Genomic DNA, 24,538 nt, shown 5'->3' with positions numbered 1-24,538 from the left:
CGCAATACAGGGGGAGAGGATTACGAGGTACAAACTATTATATTTAAAATAAGCTACAAGGATATATGGGACTTCCCTGGCAGTCCAGTGGTTAAGACTCTGTGCTTCTACTGCAGGGGGCATGGGTTTGATCCCTGGTCAAGGAACTAGGATCCTGCGTGCTGCGCAGCATGGCCAAAAAAAAAAAAAGGTGGGGGGGATATATGATACAACACAGGGAATACAGCCAATATTTCATAATAACTATAAATGGAGTATAACATTTAAAAATTGTGAATCACTATACGGTACACCTGAAACTTATATAATACTGTGTATCAACTATACTTCAATTAAAAGTTCTTGATTTAGGAGAGTATATATTAAATTGCATTTATAATCTATCTTCCAGTTTTGTTTTAACTATGAAGTAGAAAGATTAGCCAGAATTTTCTTTTATGTCCACTGTACAAAACAGGTAAATAAATTCAAAACAAATTCTACTGAATCAAAAAATGTTCCACTGATACTTCCTTGCAAATGAAAACCCAAGTTCTACTTCGCCTCAGAAGTATTCAAGGAGTAGTAGATACCCTGACGCTGCATGAGTTAATCCATGTTTTTTCTTCTAAAGGGTACACAATGAAAACTCAAATGATTAACGTTAATTATTCAATTTGAAATGCAGCATCACAAATGACTGCGATTCTTAAACAATTTACATTTGCTTAATAATGTAATAAGTTTGCCAAAAGAGGAAACCTTTAACACCATTCTACTCTGAGCATACCTGGCTTCCAGAGGAGAAAAACAAAACATGACTCCCCTTCATCTCTGAAAGCAAAGGGCAAATCATGTTAATTTATATCTAAAATAATTTCACTTCCCAAAGAAAATAAATATAGTATACAGAATTTCAACTTTTCAGAAATTCTAAACTAAAGAATTTATGTTGTTCAAATGAACCCAAAGCCTCTACTGTAGATAATTTTTAGGCTAGGATGTGTCTGTGATCATTAATTCCCTATTAAGTAGACAAAGGTAGCATTGGTGGAGGGTGGAGACAATAGCTGAAAACACCTATTGACCATATGTGATTTACAGCCAGCTCCATCAGTATCCACTCAGCAGGATAAGGGGTACTGCCAAATACTGCCCTAAGATCTTCAAGAATGAAACCCGGGCTTTTGCTACTTCAATGGAAGAAATTCCCAGGCCTCTGAGAAGTGGGATGTTTCAAAGAAGGTTCAAAGATGATAGGTCACAAATCTAATAAAATAAAAATAAAAACAATTATATAGTAATAACCATTCATTACTATGACACAACATACACACAGGCACTTGCACACACATGGGTAAGGTTCAATAACCAGTATATCCTAATGTTGGCATCTTTTCCTTATTTAACCAATTTTTCTTGCAGACTTATGTATCAGTATCACAGGGAACTTTTAAAACAGACAGGTTTCTAGGCACCCAACCCCAAATCACTGAATGTTACTCTCTTGGGAAAGAAGAAGGGCTCAGGTAACAGTATTTTTCTTAAGCTCCCAAAATGGTTCAGCAAAACACTTTCATGTTAGCATTTGGGAATCACCACATAAGATCTCTTCCTCTTGAGAATCACAGCTCCAACTGTACTGTAGTTTTTGGTTTAAAATAAATTATTTTATTAAAAGAAAACATATACTAATCAGATTTGAGGGAGAAATTAAAAAATTTCCAAAGATAAAAAAATTTGTAAACATGTAAAATTTGTTTAAAAAAAGGAAATGTGTGTATTTATATGCATAGACTATCTCTTGAGAATGACAGAACTTGTTAACATTCCTTGACTCCTAGGAAAGAAATTAAGTAGCTGAGGTACAGGGGCAGAAGGGAGACTTTTCACTACTGCATGTTTTTGTACTTCATAAATTTTGAGCCATGTTAACACATTACCTACTAAAAATAAATAAAAATTTAGAATACAGCTGACCCTGGAATGACATACATGGGTTTGAACTGCACAGGTCCACTTATATACACATGTAAAATATATTACAAACCCATGTATGTAATATATTTTAGGAGGTAACATATTTTAGTAGGTAATATATTCAATACTTTGAATCTCTGGATGTGGAGTCACAGATATGGAGGAACCTATGCTTTCTACCTGCCTTTTCTTTCAAAATCCTACCTACCCTTAAAAGTCTTCTCAGATTCTACCTCCTCTGTGAAGTCTCTTTTTTTTTTTTTTTTTTTTTTTTTTTTTTTTTGCGGTATGCGGGCCTCTCACTGTTGTGGCCTCCCCCGTTGCGGAGCACAGGCTCCGGACGCGCAGGCTCCGGACGCGCAGGCTCAGCGGCCATGGCTCACGGGCCCAGCCGCTCCGCGGCATATGGGATCCTCCCAGACCGGGGCACGAACCCGTATCCCCTGCATCGGCAGGCGGACTCTCAACCACTTGCGCCACCAGGGAGGCCCTGTGAAGTCTCTTTTAATCTCTCCACTTAGCCTACTTCCCCCAGTCCATTAATCAGATGAGTATTAGGCTTAATTTGGGAATATAAATGAATATATCTGCCTTTCTTTTTTAAGCAAACATATCTGAACTCATATATCCAAAGGAATGGTATCCTTCAAAGTCATCACTTTCCATTTATTTATTTAATTTTTAAAAACATCTTTATTGGAGTATAATTGCTTTACAATGTTGTGTTAGTTTCTGCTGTATAACAAAGTGAATCAGCTATACATATACATATATCCCCATATCTCTTCCCTCTTGCGATTCCCTCCCACCCTCCCTATCCACCCCTCTAGGTGGTCACAAAGCACCGAGATGATCTCCTTATGCTATGCAGCTGCTTCCCACTAGCTATCTATTTTACATTTGGTAGTGTATACATGTCAATGTTACTCTCTCACTTCGTCCCAGCTTACCCTTCCCCCTCCCCGTGTCCTCGAGTCCATTCTCTACATCTGTGTCATCATTCCTGTCCTGCCCCTAGGTTCATCAGAACCATTTGTTTTCTTAGATTCCATATATATGTATTAGCATATGGTATTTGTTTTTCTCTTTCTGACTTACTTTATTCTGTACAACAGACTCTAGGTCCATCCACCTCACTACAAATAACTCAATTTCGTTTCGTTTTATGGCTGAGTAATACTCCATTGTATATATGTGCCACATCTTCTTTATCCATTCATCTGTCAATGGATACTTAGGTTGCTTCCATGTCCTGGTTATCGTAAACAGTGTTACAATGAACATTGTGGTACATGACTCTTTTTGGTTTTTTTTGTTTTTAACATCTTTATTGCAGTATAATTGTTTTACAATGGTGTGTTAGTTTCTGCTGTATAACAAAGTGAATCAGCTATACATATACACACATCCCCATATCTCTTCCCTCTTGCATCTCCCTCCCACCCTCCCTATCCCACCCCTCTGTGTGGCCACAAAGCACCGAGCTGATCTCCCTGTGCTATGTGGCTGCTTCCCACTAGCTATCTATTTTACATTTGGTAGTGTATATATGTCCATGCCACTCTCTCACTTCATCCCAGCTTACCCTTCCCCCTCCCTGTGTCCTCAAGTCCATCCTCTAGTAGGTCTGCATCTTTATTCCCATCCTGCCTTTAGGTTCTTCATGACTTTTTTTTTTCTTTTTTTTTTTAGATTCCATATACATGTGTTAGTATACAGTATTTGTGTTTCTCTTTCTGACTTACTTCACTTTGTATGACAGACTCTAGGTCCATCCACCTCAATACAAATAATTCAATTTCATTTCTTTTTATGGCTGAGTAATATTCCATTGTATGTATGTGCCACATCTTCTTTATCCATCCGTCAATGGACACTTAGGTTGCTTCCATGTCCTGGCTATTGTAAATAGTGCTGCAGTGAACATTGGGGTACATGTCTCTTTTTGAATTATGGTTTTCTCAGGGTATATGCCCAGTAGTGGGATTGCTGGGTCATATGATAATTCTATTTTTAGTTTTTTAAGGCCCCTCCATACTGTTCTCCATAGTGGCTGTATCAATCTACATTCCCACCAACAGTGCAAGAGGGTTCCCTTTTCTCCACACCCTCTCCAGCATTTATTGTTTGTAGATTCTTTGACGATGGCCATTCTGACTGGTGTGAGGTGATACCTCATTGTAGTTTTGATTTGCATTTCTCCAATGATTAGCATCACTTTCCATTTAATTCATCATAAAATTACTGAGCACCTACTATGTGCAAGGCTCTAAGCCAGGCTCCAAGGACCCAAAAATAAAACTGAGTCATTCACAGTCAATGATGTTCACAACACTACTCAAATTCTTTTGGAACTGCTTTTTGGGCCAGGCAGTGAGCAATACATTACAACCAGTCTCACTTTATAAGCAGCAATTTCCTTCAAATAAATTTTTCCAGTTGATCAACATCTTTTTAAAAAAAAATTAAACTGGCTACAAATATCTTTTTGACTATCAAAAAAACATGCCCTCCTCTAAAGCACAGATGCCTGCCTCCACCAAGGAAGTTTAAGACAAAATCAGAACTATGTGACAGGTGCTGAAAGCAATTATAAAGGAGCTCCCTACACATGTTAAGTAATGGCTCCATCAGAGGAATCAAGTGGATAACTCACCAAGGTGATGACTTTGAAAGGGACATTTATTTGAATAGTGGTTTATTAAAAAGTCACACTATTTGATATACAATTCTGTTGTTGTTGTGTGAATTCTTTCATAAGCAGAAAAAACAGTTACAACTTTTAAGGATTACTTCATTCTCAACCTTTTGCTGCTGCTCAGAGAAGCATCCATCCAGCATGGTGTTAACTAAGCCCGAAGAAGATGTCTAATGTATACCTGTTGATTAATTGATGTGTATAAAATGTAAAACAGCTATTTCTCCTTCACAGTTATGCCATCACAGATTTCCGCAGGGGTGTGGGGAAGACTGAGACTCTGTGTGGGGTTGTGAGGCTGCCACATTCTGTCCCTCCCTCCCTCCTCCCCTACACTGACCTGGAGCTGTATTTCTTGAGGATGGTGTCTAAAAGGCCAACGAGCTCTTCGGCATTGATGAACTTCTGTGTGCTGAGGGTGTACATCTTCTCATAGAAGTCTGCGATCTCCATCCGAGCCTGAACAAAGAAGCAGAGCTGCTCTGACAGGTGGGAAAGGAGCTCTTCCACGTGAGGTGCGGTCCCCCCAAGGGCACCACGGCCAGTCACCACCTTCTTCAGCTCATTATGCAGGGAAGTATAGATGGTGCGGATGGAGTCCTTCCTGCTGAAGAAAGACTGGCCCCCTGGTAGACAAATGACATAAGTACATGACAGGTAAGGTAGAGAAACTGGAAGTACAAAACACCTCTCAGCATCCAAAAGGAAAGACTCTAAACTGCTGAGCTCAACGAGTTTTCATCTACCATGTTCTCTGACTTCTATGATTTGGATTTAAATATTTTTTGATTCATAATTTCACTGCAGAGTAAATTAACGCCAGTACAATTCAGTGTAGTGGTGGACCTGTGTATAATTTCCTTACCCAGGAGAATGGTTCAAGATGGTGTACTAGAAGGATATGCTCTCACTCCCTCTTGCGAGAGCACCGGAATCACAATTAACTGCTGAACAATTATCGACAGGAAGACACTGGAACTCACCAAAAAAAATACCCCACATCCAAAGACAAAGGAGAAGCCACAGTGAGATGGTAGGAGGGGCACTATCACAATAAAATCAAATCCCATAACTGCTGGGTGGGTGACTCACAAACTGGAGAACACATACACAGAAGTCCACCCACTGGAGTGAAAGTTCTGAGCCCCACGTCAGGCTTCCCAACCTGGGGGTCTGGCAACGGGAGGAGGAATTCCTAGAGAATCAGACTTTGAAAGCTGGTGGGATTTGATTGCAGGACTTCGACAGGACTGGGGAAACAGAGACTCCACTCTTGGAGGGCACACACAAAGTAGTGTGTGCATCAGGACCCAGGGGAAGCAGCAGTGACCACATAGGAGACAGAACAGACCTATCTGCTAGTGTTGGAGGGTCTCCTGCAGAGGTGGGGGTGGTTGTGTCTCACCGCAAGGACAAGGACACTGGCAGCAGAAGTTCTGGGAAGTACTCCTTGGTGTGAGCACTCCCAGAGTCCGCCGTTAGCCCCACCAAAGAACCCGGGTAGGCTCCAGTGTTGGGTCGCCTCAGGCCAAACAACCAACAGGGAGGGAACCAAGCCCCACCCATCAGCAGACAAGCGGATTAAAGTTTTACTGAGTTCTACCCACCAGAGCAACAGCCAGCTCTACTCACCACCAGTCCCTCCCATCAGGAAATTTGCACAAGCCTCTCAGATAGCCTCATTCACCAGAGGGCAGACAGCAGAAGAACTACTACAAGAACTACAATCCTGCAGCCTATGGAACAAAAACCACATTCACAGAAAGACAGACAAGATGAAAAAGCACAGGACTATGTACCAGATGAAGGAACAAGATAAACCCCCAGAAAAACAACTAAATGAAGTGGAGATAGGCAACCTTCCAGAAAAAGAATTCAGAATAATGAGAGTGAAGATGATCCAGGAATTGGAAAAAAAATGGAGGCAAAGATCAAGAAGATGCAAGAAATGTTTAACAAAGACCTAGAAGAATTAAAGAACAAACAAACAGAGATGAACAATACAATAACTGAAATGAAAAATACACTAGAAGGAATCAATAGCAGAATAACTGAGGCAAAAGAACAGATAAGTGACCTGGAAGACAGAATGGTGGAATTCACTGCTGTGGAACAGACTAAAGACAAAAGAATGAAAGGAAATGAAGACAGCCTAAGAGACCTCTGGGACAACATTAAGTGTAACAACATTTGCATTATAGGGGTTCCAGAAGGAGGAGACAGAAAGAAAGGACCCGAGAAAATATTTGAAGAGATTATAGTTGAAAACTTCCCTAACATGGGAAAGGAAATAGCCACCCAAGTCCAGGAAGCGCAGAGAGTCCCATACAAGATAAACCCAAGGAGAAACACACTGAGACACAGAGTAATCAAATTGGCAAAAATTAAAGACGAAGAAAAATTACTGAAAGCAGCAACGGGAAAATGATAAATAACATACAAGGGAACTCCCATAAGGTTAACAGCAGATTTCTCAGAAGAAACTCTACAAGCCAGAAGGGAGTGGCATGACATATTTAAAGTGATGAAACGGGAGAACCTACAACCAAGATTACTCTACCCGGCAAGGATCTCATTCAGATTCGAAGGAGAAATCAAAAGCTTTACAGACAAGCAAAAGCTAAGAGAATTCAGCACCACAAAACCAGCTCTACAACAAATGCTAAAAGAACTTCTCTAAGTGGGAAACACAAGAGAAGAAAAGAAGCTACAAAAACAAACCCAAAACAATTAAGAAAGTGGTCATAGCAGGCTTCCCTGGTGGTGCAGTGGTTGAGAGTCCGCATGCTGATACAGGGGATATGGGTTCGTGCCCCGGTCCGGGAAGATCCCACATGCTGCAGAGCAGCTGGGCCTGTGAGCCATGGCCACTAAGCCTGTGCGTCCGGAGCCTGTGCTCCGCAATGGGAGAGGCCACAACAGTGAGAGGCCCGTGTACCACAAAAAAAAAAAAAAAAAAGAAAAGAAAATGGTCATAGGAACATACATATCGATAATTACCTTAAACATGAATGGATTAACCATTTGGTGGAGCCTGTCCAACCAACAGACACAGGCTCGCTGAATGGATACAAAAGCAAGACCCATATATATGCTGTCTACAAGAGACCCACTTCAGACCTAGGGACACATACAGACTGAAAGTGAAGGGATGGAAAAAGATATTCCATGCAAATGGAAATCAAAAGAAAGCTGGAGTAGCAATACTCATATCAGATAAAATAGACTTTAAAATAAAGAACGTTACAAGAGACAAGGAAGGACACTACATAATGATCAAGGGATCAAACCAAGAAGAAGATATAACAATTATAAATATATATGCACCCAACATAGGAGCACCTCAATACATAAGGCAACTGCTAACAGCTGTAAAAGAGGAAATGGACAGTAACACAATAATAGTGGGGGACTTTAACACCTCACTTACACCAATGGACAGATCATCCAAACAGAAAATTAATAAGGAAACACAAGCTGTAAATGACACAATAGACCAAATAGACTTAATTGGTATTTAAAGGACATTCCATCCAAATATAGCAGACTACACTTTCTTCTCAAGTGCACACGGAACATGCTCCAGGATAGATCACATCTTGGTTCACAAATCAAGCCTCAGTAAATTTAAGAAAATCAAAATCATATCAAGCAACTTTTCTGACCACAACACTATGAGATTAGAAATCAATTACAGGGAAAAAAACGTAAAAAACACAAACACATGGAAGCTAAACAATATGTTACTGAATAACAAAGAGATCACTGAAGAAATCAAAGAGGAACTCAAAAAATACCTAGAGACAAATGACAATGAAAACACTATGCCAAAACATACGGGATGCAGCAAAAGCAGTTCTAAGAGGGAAGTTTATAGCAATACAATCCTACCTCAAGAAACAACAAACATCTCAAATAAACAATCTAACCTTACACCTAAAGGAACTAGAGAAAGAAGAACAAACAAAACCCAAAGTTAGTAGAAGGAAAGAAATCATAAAGATCAGAGCAGAAATAAATGAAATAGAAACAAAGAAAACAACAGCAAAGATCAATAAAACTAAAAGCTGGTTCTTTGAGAAGATAAACAAAATTGATAAGCCATTAGCCAGACTCATCAAGAAAAAGAGGGAGAGGACTCAAATCAATAAAATTAGAAATGAAAATGGAGAAGTTACAACAGACACTGCAGAAATACAAAGCACCCTAAGAGACTACTAGAAGCAACTCTATGCCAATAAAATGGACAACCTGGAAGAAATGGACAAATCCTTAGAATGGTATAACCTTCCAAGACTGAACCAAGAAGAAATAGAAAATATGAACAGACAAATCACAAGTAATGAAATTAAAACTGTGATTAAAAATCTTCCAACAGGGCCTCCCTGGTGGCGCAGTGGTTAAGAGTCCGCCTGCCGATGCAGGGGATACAGGTTCGTGCCCCGGTCTGGGAGGATCCCACATGCCGCGGAGCGGCTGGGCCCGTGAGCCATGGCCACTGGGCCTGCGCATCCGGAGCCTGTGCTCCACAACGGGAGAGGCCACAACAGTGAGAGGCCCACATACCGCAAAAAGAAAAAAAAAAATCTTCCAACAAACAAAAGTCCAGGACCAGATGACTTCACAGGTGAATTCTATCAAACATTTAGAGAAGAGCTAACACCCATCCTTTTCAAACTCTTCCAAAACATTGCAGAGGAAGGAACACTCCCAAACTCATACTATGAGGCCACCATCACCCTGATACCAAAACCAGACAAAGATACTACAAAAAAAGAAAATTACAGACCAATATCACTGATGAATATAGATGTAAAAATCCTCAACAAAATAGTAGCAAACAGAATCCAACAACACATTAAAAGGATCGTACACCACGATCAAGTGGGATTTATCCCAAGGATGCAAGGATTCTTCAATACACAAGTCAATCAATGTGATACACCATATTAACAAATTGAAGAATAAAAACCATATGATCATCTCAATAGATGCAGAAAAAGCTTCTGACAAAATTCAACACCCATTTATGATAAAAACTCTCCAGAAAGTGGGCATAGAGAGAACCTACCTCAACATAATAAAGGCCATATACAACAAACCCACAGTAAACATCATTCTCAATGGTGAAAAACTGAAAGCATTTCCTCTAAGATCAGGAAGAAGACAAGGATGTCCACTCTTACCACTATTATTCAACATAGTTTTGAAAATAGTTTTGAAAGTCCTAGCCATGGCAATCAGAAAAAGAAATAAAAGTAATACAAATCGGAAAAGAAGAAGGTAAACTGTCACTGTTTGCAGATGACATGATACTATACATAGAGAATTCTAAAGATGCCACCAGAAAACTACTCGAGCTAATCAATGAATTTTGTAAAGTTGCAGGATACAAAATTAATGCACAGAAATCTCTTGCATTCCTATACACTGATGATGAAAAATCTGAAAGAGTAATTAAGGAAACACTCCCATTTACCACTGCAACAAAAAGAATAAAATACCTAGGAAAAAAACCTTCCTAGGGAGACAAAAGACCTGTATGCAGAAAACTATAGGACACTGATGAAAGAAATTAAAGATGATACCAACAGATGGAGAGATATGCCATGTTCTTGGGTTGGAAGAATCAATATTGTGAAAATGACTATACTACCCAAAGCCATCTACAGATTCAATGCAATCCCTATCAAATTACCATTGGCATTTTTTACAGAACTAGAACAAAAAATCTTAAAATTTGTATGTAGATACAAAAGACCCCAAATAGCCAAAGTAGTCCTGAGGGAAAAAAACAGAGCTGGAGGAATCAGACTCCCTGACTTCAGACTATACTACAAAGTTACAGTAATCAAGACAATATGGTACTGGCACAAAAACAGAAATATAGATCAATGGAACAGGATAGAAACCCCAGAGATAAACCCACGCACCTATGGTCAACTAATCTATGACAAAGGAGGCAAGGATATACAATGGAGAAATGACAGTCTCTTCAATAAGTGGTGCTGGGAAAACTGGACAGCTACATGTAAAAGAATGAAATTAGAACACTCCCTAACACCATACACAAAAATAAACTCAAAATGGATTTGAGACCTAAATGTAAGACTGGACACTATAAAACTCTTAGAGGAAAACATACAAAGAACACTCTTTGACATAAATCACAGCAAGATCTTTTTTGATCCACCTCCTAGACTAATGGAATTAAAAACAAAAATAACAAATGGGACCTAATGAAACTTAAAAGCTTTTGAAAAGCAAAGGAAACTACAAACAAGATGAAAAGACAACCCTCAGAATGGGAGAAAATATTTGCAAATGAATCAATGGACAAAGGATTAATCTCCAAAATATATAAACAGCTCATGCAGCTCAATATGAAAAAAACAAACAACCCAATCCAAAAATGGGCAGAAGACCTAAACAGACATTTCTACAAAGAAGACATACAGATGGCCAAGAAGCACATGAAAAGCTGCTCAAAGTCACTAAGTATTAGAGAAATGCAAATCAAAACTACAATGAGGTATCACCTCACACCAGTTATAATGGGCATCATCAGAAAATCTACAAACAACAAATGCTGGAGAGGGTGTGGAGAAAAGGGAACCCTCTTGCACTGTTGGTGGGAATGTAAACTGATACAGCCACTATGGAGAACAGTATGGATGTTCCTTAAAAAACTAAAAATAGATTTACCATATGATCTAGCAATCCCACTACTGGGCATATACCTAGAGAAAACCATAATTCAAAAAGATACATGCACTCCAATGTTCATTGCAGCACTACTTACAATAGCCAGGACATGGAAGCAACCTAAATGCCCATCGACAGACGAATGGATAAAGAAGATGTGGTACATATATACGATGGAATATTACTCAACCATAAAAAGGAACAAAATTGGGTCATTTGTAGAGATGTGGATGGATCTAGAGACTGTCATACAGAGTGAACTAAGTCAGAAAGAGAAAAACAAATATTGTATATTAACGCATATATGTGGAACCTAGAAAAATGGTACAGATGAACCAGTTTGCAGGGCAGAAATTGAGTCACAGATGTAGAGAACAAACGTATGGACACCAAGGGAGGAAAGTGGCAGGGGGTGGTGTGATGAATTGGGAGATTGGGATTGACATATATACACAATATGTATAAAATGGATAACTAATAAGAGCCTGCTATATAAAAAAACAAATAAAATTCATAAATTCAAAAAAAAAATTTCCTTACCCATGCACCAATATTTCCCCAGCCCACTTCAATGAGGATTCAGATCTAATTCAGAGGATGATTAACCTTGCAAGTGACATGAACCTGGATCTAAAAAGCCCTCCTTCCACATAAAGATATTTAAAACAAAAGAGAACACCCAATTATGAGACACTGTTGTTATTCCTGGTAAATCAAAAGACAAGAGACCTGTATGCAGAAAACTATAAGACACTGATGAAAGAAATTAAAGATGATACCAACAGATGGAGAGATATGCCATGTTCTTGGATTGGAAGAATCAATATTGTGAAAATGACTATACTACCCAAAGCCATCTACAGATTCAATGCAATCCCTATCAAATTACCATTGGCATTTTTTACAGAACTAGAACAAAAAATCTTAAAATTTGTATGTAGATACAAAAGACCCCAAATAGCCAAAGTAGTCCTGAGGGAAAAAAACAGAGCTGCTTCGGAGTTGCGTTCTCCTTTCAAGCTGTATGAGAAAATGGAAAACACAGACTACTGGGATCGCAGGAGAACAAAGGGACTGTTAGTGCTCTTAACAAGGTTGACAGTACAGGTTGTGTCATAATAAGTATCATATTGTGAATTATTAAGAGTAGGAAGTGGGACTTCTCTGGTTGTGCAGTGGTTAAGAATCCGCCTGCTAACGCAGGGAACAGGTTTGATCCCTGGTCCAGGAAGATCCCACATACCGCAGACCAACTAAGCCCGTGTGCCACAGCTACTCAGCCTGCGCTCTAGAGCTCGCGGGCCACAACTACTGAAGCCCACGCGCCTATAGCCCGTGCTCCGCAACAAGAGAAGCCACTGCAATGAGAAGCCCGCACACCGCATCGAAGAATAGCTCCTGCTCGCCGCAACTAGAGAAAGCCCACACGCAGCAATGAAGACCCAAAGCAGCCAAAAATGAATAAAGAAAATAAAATAGAAAAAAAAACAGTAGGAAGCAATTATAAATAACTGCTGCTGTAACTCATGTTGTAACTCAGGGGTTCCAAAGGAAATCAGCAAAAAGTAAGGCCACATACATTCTTTTCAACAACCAAAAAGGTTCAAATGGCATAGACATTATTTCTTTACTTCTGTATTAATACATGATCAACTATGTTTCTAATAATTATGGGGCCAGTTTCATAGATGTTTTCCTTTTTTTTTTTTTTTTTTTTGCGGTACCCGGGCCTCTCACTGTTGTGGCCTCTCCTGTTGTGGAGCATAGGCTCCGGACACGCAGGCTCAGCGGCCATGGCTCACAGGCCCGACTGCTCTGCGGCATGTGGGATCTTCCCGGACCGGGACACGAACCCGCGTCCCCTGCATTGGCAGGCGGACTCTCAACCACTGCACCACCAGGGAAGCCCCACAGATGTTTTCTTAAGCAATTCTGTACCCCACCAAAGGTCAGAGGTAAAACATTAGGAGAACAAAAAGAAACAGGGCAGGTTTAAAACAGTAATTCTTAGGAATATATAAAAATCTCAGAGATGAATGACATTTTAAATTTTCTGTTGATATTCATAGAATGCTTTAATGAATGAGTTACTATTCTAAACATACCAATTAGGAGTATAAATTACTTATCAAGGCATTTGTAAAATGTCCTCTTAATGAATGAAACATTTCACAATTCATTGCCCAGTTTGTATTTCAAGAAATGAATCTTATATCCCTTACCACTATGGCAACCACCTTGTCCCAGTTTACCCATGACCTTCCAGGTTTTAGTACTGAAAGGCTAGCTTCTCAGGAAACCCTTAGTCCCATGTCCTGCAAAGCCCCTCAACTCCAGGCAAACCTATAGGGTTGGTCACCCTACTACTACTGATTTCACAGGCAAACTGCTGATACTGAAAAAGTGTTTTCTCCAATATACTGCCCAGACTGACTAGCATTCACATCATTTCTCCTACTAATAGTAGCAAAAACCATATGGTACAGGTGGATTGACCCTGACACCAATATCCCATACAGGACTGTATCCTGGAAGGTTTGCCTTTCCTCTCCACCTATATTAAGTCTAGCTTTGCAGATTTTGTAAAGTGATGGTATGAAATAAATGGACCTCTGTGCCCAGGTCTAAGACAAAATCTCTTAGGTTACGAAGGTAGCAAGAGTACCAGGTAAAATTTAAAAGCTCTGGAAGTCTGAAAGACTTGGTTCCAAATCCGAGCTTCCAAATTTACAAGCTGTGTGATGTGCACAGGACTTAACCTTAGCCACTTTGAGCCTTAGTTGTTGTTTTAACATGAAACTAAAAAGACACAATGAAATAACATTTGGTATGTAACACACCTGGAACAAAGCACGTAATCAATACTGCTAATCCCTTCCCCTTCCATTTATAACTGATATAAGAAGCTCTCAATACTACACAGTTGGGCTTCTGCAAATCTGTGGTAAATTGGGAGCCTCAAGTACTGTAAAAAGAATAGCTAGCTATTTGATAGCTAGCTAGGTGACCTTAACTGTGTACTCACTTCTGCTGTTAAACAAGGTGAACTTGGTGAAAATTTTAACTCTGGGTGAAAAAGGGATACCTTCCTTCATTAGATTACCCTTACCTGGGGGTGTGGAAACACCATATAAATATAAAGAATACCTTTTAAAGCTTGTCAATAAACATCCATTATTACTATGTGAAACCAAGTTACCTGACACTTTAAGGAAGGGAGAGACCACCAACGCATTTGTTTTAAACATGTCTCTCTTCTCAAAGCTCTCAGGAGCACAAGCCTACTTGGTGACTACCCTGGTTAGGAATATCCAATGGGGAGTGGCCTTCCTTCATGCTGGGAAATAAGGAATCAGAGACACCAGACTTCTTGTCTCAGTTTTTTGAATTTACAAAATATGATTATTTTGAATTGTTTCCATGGAAGTCTCGTTTTATGAATGCTCATTATTTTTCAAGATTTCGACAGTCTATCTCACATCATGAAATTTCAAGGAATGAGTATATTAAAGTTTTGCACTTCTAACCGAATATTTTATTCCACAACTTCTTGCTAATGATAACCTTTAAACATCATTTCTCAAGTTAAGTCATTTTCTACCATGGTATCTTCCAGCCGCCAGATGTTGAGGAAACTCTCCAGCAGTGAAACAAAGGGGAGAAAAGTATGACCTTCTAAAGTCCTCTGCAGGTATTGAGTCAGCATACGTTAATCACTGATCTTTCCCCAAATAGATATATTCGCCCCTCAAAGTAAAGAGAGGGCTCCAAGATAAGGGTTCACCCCAAAGTTTTTCAACTGAGCCAAGACAGGAACAGAAGGCTCCCTGTCAGGTCTGTTCTTTGTCTAAAGTTCCACCCTTGCATCTATAATCAGGATTCACTGCCAAGGTCTCCAATAAACACCAGTCACAAAAGTGAGGTCAAAAAGACTCACTTTTTAAAACCGTGCTTTCTAGATGTTTAAAAAATAGACATAAACTTTTGTTTTGCTTTTTAAAGAAAACCATATAAATGTTCTAAATAGCAAAGTAGTTGAAGAACATGGGACTGTTTTAAGTAGCAACACAAAAATTTTCCCAAGTTTTTAAGAAAATGGAGAGTCAACTCAATAATCATGAAGTCATATTGTAAGCACATTGATATCACAAACATTCCAGTATCAAAAAACGGTAAGGTAATTGCAAAGCTAAAAATTTACATCTGGAACCTACATTTACTGTACACGAGAGTAAGTTATGTGGCATTAAACATGCCATTTTCAGAACATTTACACCGAAGTGACAGATCAGCTGGGAGCCTAAGCAGCGCCTGAGCATGTTTCACAGTGTAAACTGCTCCGTGGATCAATTTCAAAGCACAGCCCTCAGGCTCACCCATGCAAGCTGGGGTCTGTGCAGAACTAATCGCTTTACATAATAACAGCCACTTCAGAAAACCCAAGTCAGAGACAGTGATGGCCTTGTGCATGTTCTTAGGCACAGCCAGGCACCTAAAACCAGGCACATACAACTTAAACTAGAGTAGATTTCTTAACTGAGGTCTATACATAGGCTTTAGGAAATCCAACTGAACCCTTTCAGATTACATGCAAAATTGTATTACATATATATTTTTCTGGGGAGTGAGGCCACAGATTATCAAATCCTCATAGGTGAGCTAAAAGAAAAAAACATAAGAAACATGGCACTGGGATCAATCACCATTCTTCATGAGGCGGGGGAATCTAAAAACACTAAAAGTGCAAGAAAATTACCCACCTTCGATTTTACAGCCAGAATCCTCCCCATTTTCATATATACATAATAATATGTAAATTATTTAATATATAACTGTAAATTATACTACATCTACAATTTTTATAAATCATTTGGATACAAACACAATCTGACAGTTCAAAGGTAGGTATTCTGGTATAGGCTCTGTCACCTACCCGCACAACTGCATGCACACAATTTGCCAATCTGTAGAAAGGGGAATTATAACACTGCAAGAGCAATTGTAAATGTCTGAGAAGTGCCACTGTAAGAAAGGGAGGAAAAAATACACAAGGTGAAACTATCTGACTAGTTGTCGCCAATAAGTCAACACACTACATAACAAGTTATTGTTTGAAAAGCTAGAGCACAGTTAAGATCTCAGAAAGCCCTGCCCCTTGAATGTTTACTGAAAGCAAGATGTACATGGTCACCTTCAGGCAACATAAGGAAACGGGGGGAGAAACTCACACTGGAATCTGCACTCAATTGTACACTTCTATTTTATACTGTTATGTGTCCTTCATTCATACCAGACCCTGTGCCTCTGATATTAAAGGGTCTAAAATACGCCAAAGTACTAAAACAACTCTAAAAGCTCTGGGATTCATAATATTGGTAATTATAAGTAGTAATACTTCGTATGTATAGCCCTTGGCTTTCACATATATTATTTCCTTCTGATTTACTCAGACTAATTGTTTCTACTAGTGAAAATCAGCTTAATCAGCTTCTGCATCTTATTTTCAGGGGCAAGATTTATCATGGGATAATAAGAGTGTTTACCATTTTCCCTGTAAGGCCCCTCTTGTTAGTGTTAGGCATATTTCTTGCCTTTCCTGTCCAGCATTCATTTTTCTCTTCATTCATTAGATATTTATTGTGGGTCTACGAAGAGGGGGTAGGACTCCATCTGTAACTCTCTGGGGCCTTAAGAAGCCAGACAATAGCGTTCATGAATTCTAACTAGGTTGTATTGCCAAGTTTTGCTGCTCTCGCCGCAGTGTCACTGGTTAGAGAGCGAGGACATAGAGTTTAACTTCTCATTTATGGCACCAATCCATGCATGAGCAAAATGGATACAGCCATCGGTTTGAAGCACAGCCCTGCAAACAACATCCACCCGGACTGCCAATCTATCTGCCGCGGAGGCCGGTGGGCGGGGTTTGTGGAAGCCGAGGGAAAGACGGGATCGGTGGGAGGAGACCTGGGAGTGTGGAGTTGAGCCTGCGGCTAAGAGTGACAGAGACAGGGAACCCAAGCCACTGCCGATTGGGGAATATACTCCCTTTCCTTCCTCAAGGGGCACGGGGGGCGGGGCGGAGGTACCTAGTTTCTGCCCCAGGTAGGTGAGGCTGTGATAGACCTTCTCTGCCGCGGCCAGGTGGGCCAAGGCCGCCAGCAGCGACAGCCAGCTGCCCCCCGCGCTCTTGTTGGCCTCTCGTTCCTTCTCCACATTGTCCTTGGCCTTGTCGTAAGAGAAGATACCCAGGTGAGAGAAGAACGTCTCCAGCACCGCCTGTTCCACCGGGACCGGGGCTGCCAGCGGGATAGACTCCCCCATGCGAGCTGCGCTCCAGCTCCACCCACGTGGCTCGCCTCTCCCTCGCACTTCCGGGTTCTCAGGGAACGGGCGCACGAGCGTGCGTGCGCGTGACCGCCGCAAGCGGCGGGCTCGTGAGCGCGCGGCCGCCTGGACCGCGCCTGGGCCTTAGAGAGGGCGCGGTTAAGGGTCAAGGCGGGAGAGGGATGGCGGCTCCTTAGCTCCTGAGTGACTCCGGCGCATCGGTTCCCGCAGCTCTGACTATTCGGACCCTCAGGGCAGAGCGCGAGGCGGCCAGCTCGCTGCTCCGTGGAGCTGACGGCGTTCTGAGGTGAGCTGAGAGGCCCCTCCCTGTTAGACTGCGTCAGTGCTGGTGACGTCACGTTTCCGTGACGTCAGTAGTTCGGGTCCTAACATCTGGCCGGGGCTCGGCTGGGGCCTGAGGCGCGCGGCGAGGTGAGCCTTGGGCCTGGAACTGTGCTGGCTCTCACAGGGAGTCTGTAGTCCTCATTGCTTTTAAACCAACTCCAGTAAGTGGTTTATAGAGTAGAAGCCTCAGGTGGGTAAAGGTTTATCTCTCACCCCCATGTCTGATTTTCACCCGTGGCGGGTTAATTCACGCCTCTGTCAGGTTCTAGTCATCTCGGGTTCCTGCTAACGAAAGGGCTTCCGACCAGAGCTGCTCCTAGGCTTGGCCGTACTACCCACACTATATTAGGCTTCCTTAAAAAGTTCTCAGAATGAAGGCTACGTTAATGCAACTTCTGCTAAAGAATCTGAATTGATGCACTTTGTCATTCAGATTAATTACAAATCCTCAAACATTTAAGAAACACCATAAACCCAGCTCATAGGTATGTCCACTGCTTGAAACACTACCCCACTGCTCGCTTAGTTTTTACCTTTCTCTTTGTTATTTTTATTTTATACACTTTAGTCATAGTGTATTTAAACACGTATATTTTCATGTGTCTTTCCCCTACTAAGTGAACTCCCTGAAGCACAATCTAGGTGTCATTCACCTTTATAATTTTTTCATCATGGATGGCACAATGATTTTTGTTAGACAAATGAGGGAATTGCCTATTTTCATTTTTTGGTCAAACAAGATTGGTTCTGCCATCATTACCTTTTTTTTTTTTTTTTTCCTTTTTTTGCGGTATGCGGGCCTCTCACTGTTGTGGCCTCTCCCGTTGCGGAGCACAGGCTCCGGATGCGCAGGCCCAGCGGCCATGGCTCACGGGCCCAGCCGCTCCGCGGCATATGGGATCCTCCCAGACCGGGGCACGAACCCGTATCCCCTGCATCGGCAGGCGGACTCTCAACCACTGCGCCACCAGGGAGGCCCCCATCATTACCTTTTAATGCAAATCCCATAATTTGATTTTAATGAATATATAGTATACCTGTTGCTTGCTCTCAAGAATATAATTGGGTAAGATCAACTTTGTTAACTGTGAAATTTTATATGTTATAAAGGTGAAAAAGGAGGCAGCAATGGTATCTTTTTGGGAGAACCAGGGAGGCTTCCTGGAAGAGAACGTGGCTGTCCTTAGTGGATGAGTAGATGTAAGTAATCAAAAAAGTGCAGTACTAGCGCCAAAACCGACAGACAGTGAAAGAGGATTATAAAGACTGTAGACATACTCAAGTAATATAAGAATTCCTTAGATAGTAAACGTGGCATCATAAGTCAGTGGGGAAAGGAAAACTTATTCAATTTATAAGTGAAGGAGACATGATTATGGGGAAAAAAGACTGCCCTGTATCCTGCAACAAAAAATAATTACATGTGTAAAAAACAAAACAAAACTGACACAGCCATGTAAAGCAACTATACGCCACTTAAAAAAAAAAGAGAATAGAGAAGAAAAAAAAAGTCTAACAAAATAAATTGCTGTGTAAACTCAAAGACAAAAACAAAAAGCCATAAACAAACTAGAAAGAAATACAAGTGAAAATTTAATTGATCTAGAAATAAAGAAGAACCTAATTACAAAAGAATGGGAAGAAATTACAAAGGAAGAGATTGGCTTGACTGTAAAAATTTCAAAAAGCGCAGTACCAACCTGGGGGGAAAATATTTGTAATGTGTGTCAGATAAAGGTTTGATGTGCTTAACATGTCAAGACCTAGTAATCATAGAAATGCAGATTAAACTATTGTATTTTTCACCTATCAGATTAAAAAAAAATTTGTTTTTAAGTGCTGGTAAACATACAGTGACTCTGTTCTTATACACTGCAGAAGGGCGTGTAATTTGGTATGACCTTCCTGGAAAACATTTGGCAATGTATATTAAGGTTAAATGAGAGTATATGCACAGTGTCTAAAGTAGATGCTTAATAAATATTAGTAATACTTATTATTGTATTCTTATTTTTATCATTAGCATCATCATACCTTTTAATCAGCAGAGCACCTAGAGTAATACCTTGAATTTATCATCTTTAATAATAGCCAGTTATTTTACCAGCAAAACAAGTTTATTTGGGAATAGCCAGAGGAATTGCAATTCAGGTTATGGGAACTGTGGTGGACCACAGGCAAATCCAGAGAACATGGAAGGGGAGCTTGCTTTTGTAGGGAAAAGGGGGGCCTTGGTAGGGGCTATCATAACTAAAGAGTTCACCCGAGGAAGCTGGCAGTCCAAAGTAGAGAGGCTTCTCGTTGGACGGGGTGCTACAGTCTCTGATTGGCTGGGCTGTGTTGGCCAGAAAGATGGTTTTCTTCTTCCTTCTGGATAGTAAAGTAGGCAGTACCTTCCTGTGGGAGAGATGTAGGGGTATGTCTCTTCCAATTTGGAGTAATTGATGATGCACAGCTGTGAGAGCTCTCCCTACAGGTGTGTCCTGACTCTAATTTTAGCTGATGTTCTTTAATTCCACAGACTTAATGGATGTTTGTTAAATATTTGATTGGCTAATTCTCCTTGTCTCATAGGAATTTTATAGGAAAAAGATACTGAGTTCATTACATGATAAGCTGTTAAAAGGTTGATGTTACAAAGAAGTTACCTTAAATGGTCATCTGGTTCAAAAAAAAATGGTCATCTGGTTCAGTCCATTAGCAGGACCTTTTGGACAGTAGCAATAAATGTTTGCCATTGATGATATGTTGGCTGCATATCAAATAACCCCAAAACTTAGTGACTTAAAACAATAGAAGTCATATATTCCCTCTCACAATTTCTGTGAGTCAGGAATTCAAGAGTGGCTCAACTGGGCATTTCTGTTTAAGTGTTTCATAAGGTTGCAGTCAGATGTTGGCTAGGGCTGTGGTCATCTGAAGACGTGTTTGAAGGTGGAGAGTCTGCTTTCAAGGTGGCTCTCTTACATGTCCAGTGGATTGGCACAGGCTGTTGGCACATGGGCCTCTCCATGGGATGGCTTGAGTGTCCTCCTCATAGCATGGCTACTGGCTTATCATGGAGCACGTGATCAATCTGATCGACCGGAGCGGAAGCTGCAACACTTTTTACGACATAGCCTTGGAAGTCACACATCACCTCAGCCATATTCAGGACCATCCTTGCTTGACTTTGGGCAGACTAGGGAAAGACATGAAGGTTAGGAAGTAAGGTTCATTGGAGGCTACCCTGGAAGCTAACTACCACAGAAGATGATGACATTTCCAGCATGGGGTATTATCTGTCTTCTTAAAAATATCTAAGGATGGAAGCTCTTAACTGCTCCATTAGTAATATTGCTCAAGAAGTTTTTCTTAATATCAGCCCTAATCCCTCCTGTTAAGTCTAGAAAGGACCGTTGATTTGATACTGCTCTTTACAGAGTCTTTGAAAATATCCCTAGTGACAGTGCCAGTGACAAAACCATTTTAGTGATAACAACCCATTTGGGAGGCAAAATGATATTAAAAGCAGGCAAGGCATTTATTCATTCATTTATTCAAGCATCCATTTCTTTCATTCAGTTGATAAACAGTTGACTAAATTTTGTGTGGTTGAAATACACATAAAACAAAATATACCAAAAATAATTTTACAATTTAATGATTATTCCAATTAATTCCTACCCCAGTTTTTAAGTATTTGGGCTTACTTCCTTTTTGCTGATCTGTTTTCTTCACATTATACTAACATCATAATAAAACTGTCATTGATTTAGCATTACTGTATGCCAGGTGCTTTCCATATCACTAATCTTTCAACTCATCTTCAAGGCAGGTGTAGTAATCACCATTTGATTATGGAGAAGTTAAGTAATTTGTTCAAAGTACACACAGCCAGTAACTTGCAGGGTGAGATGCAAACCAAGATCTGTGTCTCTTTTCTCCACAAACTTGGCTGCTGTTAGTGAGTTATCCCCATATACATATGTCTCCTACCATATACATATGCCTCCCATCTAAGAGGTAAGAGACTTCCACATTGTTATTTAGGCATTTTCAAATTGTTTCTGCAGTTATCTCCCTTTTTATATGGACAGTATGGTTGAAAAGTATGATTTTGGTGAGAAGTCTCTTTTAGCTTACAAAGAGGAACCAGATATATGATATGGAACAACCTCTTTCATTTTCTCTTTGGATTATTTACTAAAAGATACCATACAGTTAGCAATACATTATGTAGCTCTTTAGCACCTTTCAACTAAATTACTTTCCCTGTTGTATATTTAAAAAGTCTGACCACCAACAACCCTTTTTTGTACACTTAATTAACTCTTCGCATTTTGTTTTTCTACACATGTAAATAAAATGTGATTTTGAAATCACAAGTAGGAGATTATACAGGGTAGTGAGTTGAGGAACGAATCCAAACTTAGAGAAAGAATATTTTAGATCTGTTCTCTACATAACCATTGCCTAATATTGGTATAGAGCTGCATTGTCCAATATGGTAGCCACTAGCAATATGTGGCTATTTACATTTGAATGAATTGGAACTAAATAAAATTTAAAACTTGGCTTTTCATTTGCTCTACTACATTTCCAGTGCCTAGCGGCCACCTGTGCCTAATAGCTACCATATTGGGCAGCACAGACACTGACCGTGCGGCATACAGAATCTTAGTTCCCTGACCAGGGATCGAACCCATGCCCCCTGCATTGGGAGCGTGGGGTGTTAACCACTGGACTGCCAGGGACATCCCTGAAATTTCTGTCATTACGTAAAGTTCTATTGGACATACCAGAAAGAAACAATGTCATAAGAAAGAATTTCACAGATTAAAACACAGATTTAAAAAAAAATAAGCCAGGGACTTCCCTGGTGGTCCAGCGGTTAAAACTCCAAGCTCCCAATGCAGGGGGCCCGGGTTCAATCCCTGGTCAGCGAACTAGATCCTGCATGCCCCAACTAAGGATCCCGCATGCCACAACTAAAGATCCTGTACACTGCAATGAAGATCCTGCACACGGCAACAAAGATCCCGCATGCTGCAGCTAAGACCCAGTGCAGCCAAATAAATAAATAAATATTTTTAAAAATAATAAGCCAAAAGGAACAGCAAGTTCTGTTATTATTTTAATCCTATTTCATACGTTCTTCTTGACAATATCCATATTTATGTTTTCTCTTTAAAATGTTACACGAACACATATATACATATATATATAAATACAAAATAATTATAGCTAAATTTATTGAGTGTTTAATAAATTCCGGGAACTGTGCTAACTGCCTACTATGAATTAACTCATTTAGTGCTTAGAACAATGTTATATTCATTATGGGAAATTTGGAAAATATTTTTAAAAAGAGAGAAGACCAACCTTAATCCCCAAACCCAGAGATAATCACTGTTGACATTTCTGGTGGACTCTGCGGTGTGCTGCCCAGATCTCAAGATACAGCTGCCAAGAATGTTGGCTGCTGATGACTCACTGTTGAATTCTTCTCCAAAATTGCCTCTGTGAAGGAAACTGCCTCATGCTAGGTTATATACCCTCCCTGGGGACAGTCCAAATCCCATGACTGGTCACTTGTGGAGGTACAAGGCACAGTCCCTCAGTTGGGACAGTCTGGGACATTCAGCTTCAGAACTTCCAATGGAACCAATTAAAGCCTCTGTGGCATCTGCCCTGCAGTTCACCTTCTCCCTCTGCCCAGTCCTGCCTCCACAACAGGTGCTGCTCCTCAGAGCACTCTCCGCTAAACGAGCTGCAAGCAAATCTCAGCCTCAGAGTCTGTTTCCTGGAAAACCCAACCTAAGTCAACATTTTCAGAGTATAAGTTCCAGTTTTTTTCTTTTTGCATATATCTATTTAACTTTTAAAAATCTATCTAGGGCTTCCCTGGTGGCGCAGTAGTTAAGAATCCACCTGCCAATGCAGGGGACACGGGTTCAAGCCCTGGTCCCAGAAGGTCCCACGTGCCACGGAGCAACTAAAGCCATGCACCACAGCTACTGAGCCTGTGCTCTAGAACCCACGAGCCACAACTACTGAGCCTGCATGCCACAACTACTGAAGCCCGCATGCCTAGAGCCCGTGCTCCACAACAAGAGAAGCCACCGCAATGAGAAGCCCGCGCACTGCAATGAAGAGTAGCCCCCACCCGCCGCAACTAGAGAAAGCCCGCGCGCAGCAAGGAAGACCCAACCCAGCCATAAATAAATAAATGAATAAATAAATTTATTTTTAAAAATCTATCTAAACTTAGGTCACCCCAACAAATTTGATGTTTTCTCATCTATTGTTTTATATGTTAATTTTTTAGTTGGTAACATTTTATGAATAATCTTGCATGATGCCACTAAGTATTTTTCTGTACCACAATTTTTAACAGCTACCTGGGATTCATATGGCACGTTACACTTAGTCTTGCATTCTTGAATATTTTGGTGTGTCCTGGTTTTCACTGTGGCAAACCCTAAAACTTGGCAGACCAACACTCATTGCCAACTTCCCTCTCAC

The 24,538-nt window shown here is 40.5% G+C and overlaps 1 protein-coding gene and 1 long non-coding RNA gene across 2 annotated transcripts in view; one reads left to right on the top strand and one right to left on the bottom strand.

Annotated features, from left to right (window-relative positions):
- KICS2 (KICSTOR subunit 2) overlaps window positions 1-17,989 on the bottom strand; it is a 27,978-nt gene extending 9,989 nt beyond the window's left edge. The window contains exons 1-2 of the mRNA XM_060112674.1: window positions 17,449-17,989; window positions 4,998-5,283 (exon numbers count right to left, since the gene is read on the bottom strand). Of these exons, the coding sequence (XP_059968657.1) occupies window positions 4,998-5,283; window positions 17,449-17,683 (521 nt within the window). The 5' untranslated portion in view covers window positions 17,684-17,989. The remainder of the gene's footprint in view (window positions 1-4,997; window positions 5,284-17,448) is intronic.
- Window positions 17,587-24,538, top strand: LOC132498692 (uncharacterized). The gene is made up of 3 exons (XR_009533789.1): window positions 17,587-17,993; window positions 19,142-19,231; window positions 23,911-24,538. It is a non-coding gene; the product is annotated as an uncharacterized LOC132498692 (long non-coding RNA).

The sequence above is a fragment of the Mesoplodon densirostris genome, chromosome 11, assembly GCF_025265405.1.
Source record: "Mesoplodon densirostris isolate mMesDen1 chromosome 11, mMesDen1 primary haplotype, whole genome shotgun sequence".
NCBI lineage: Eukaryota > Metazoa > Chordata > Mammalia > Artiodactyla > Ziphiidae > Mesoplodon > Mesoplodon densirostris.
This window is presented reverse-complemented; position numbering and strand designations above follow the sequence as displayed.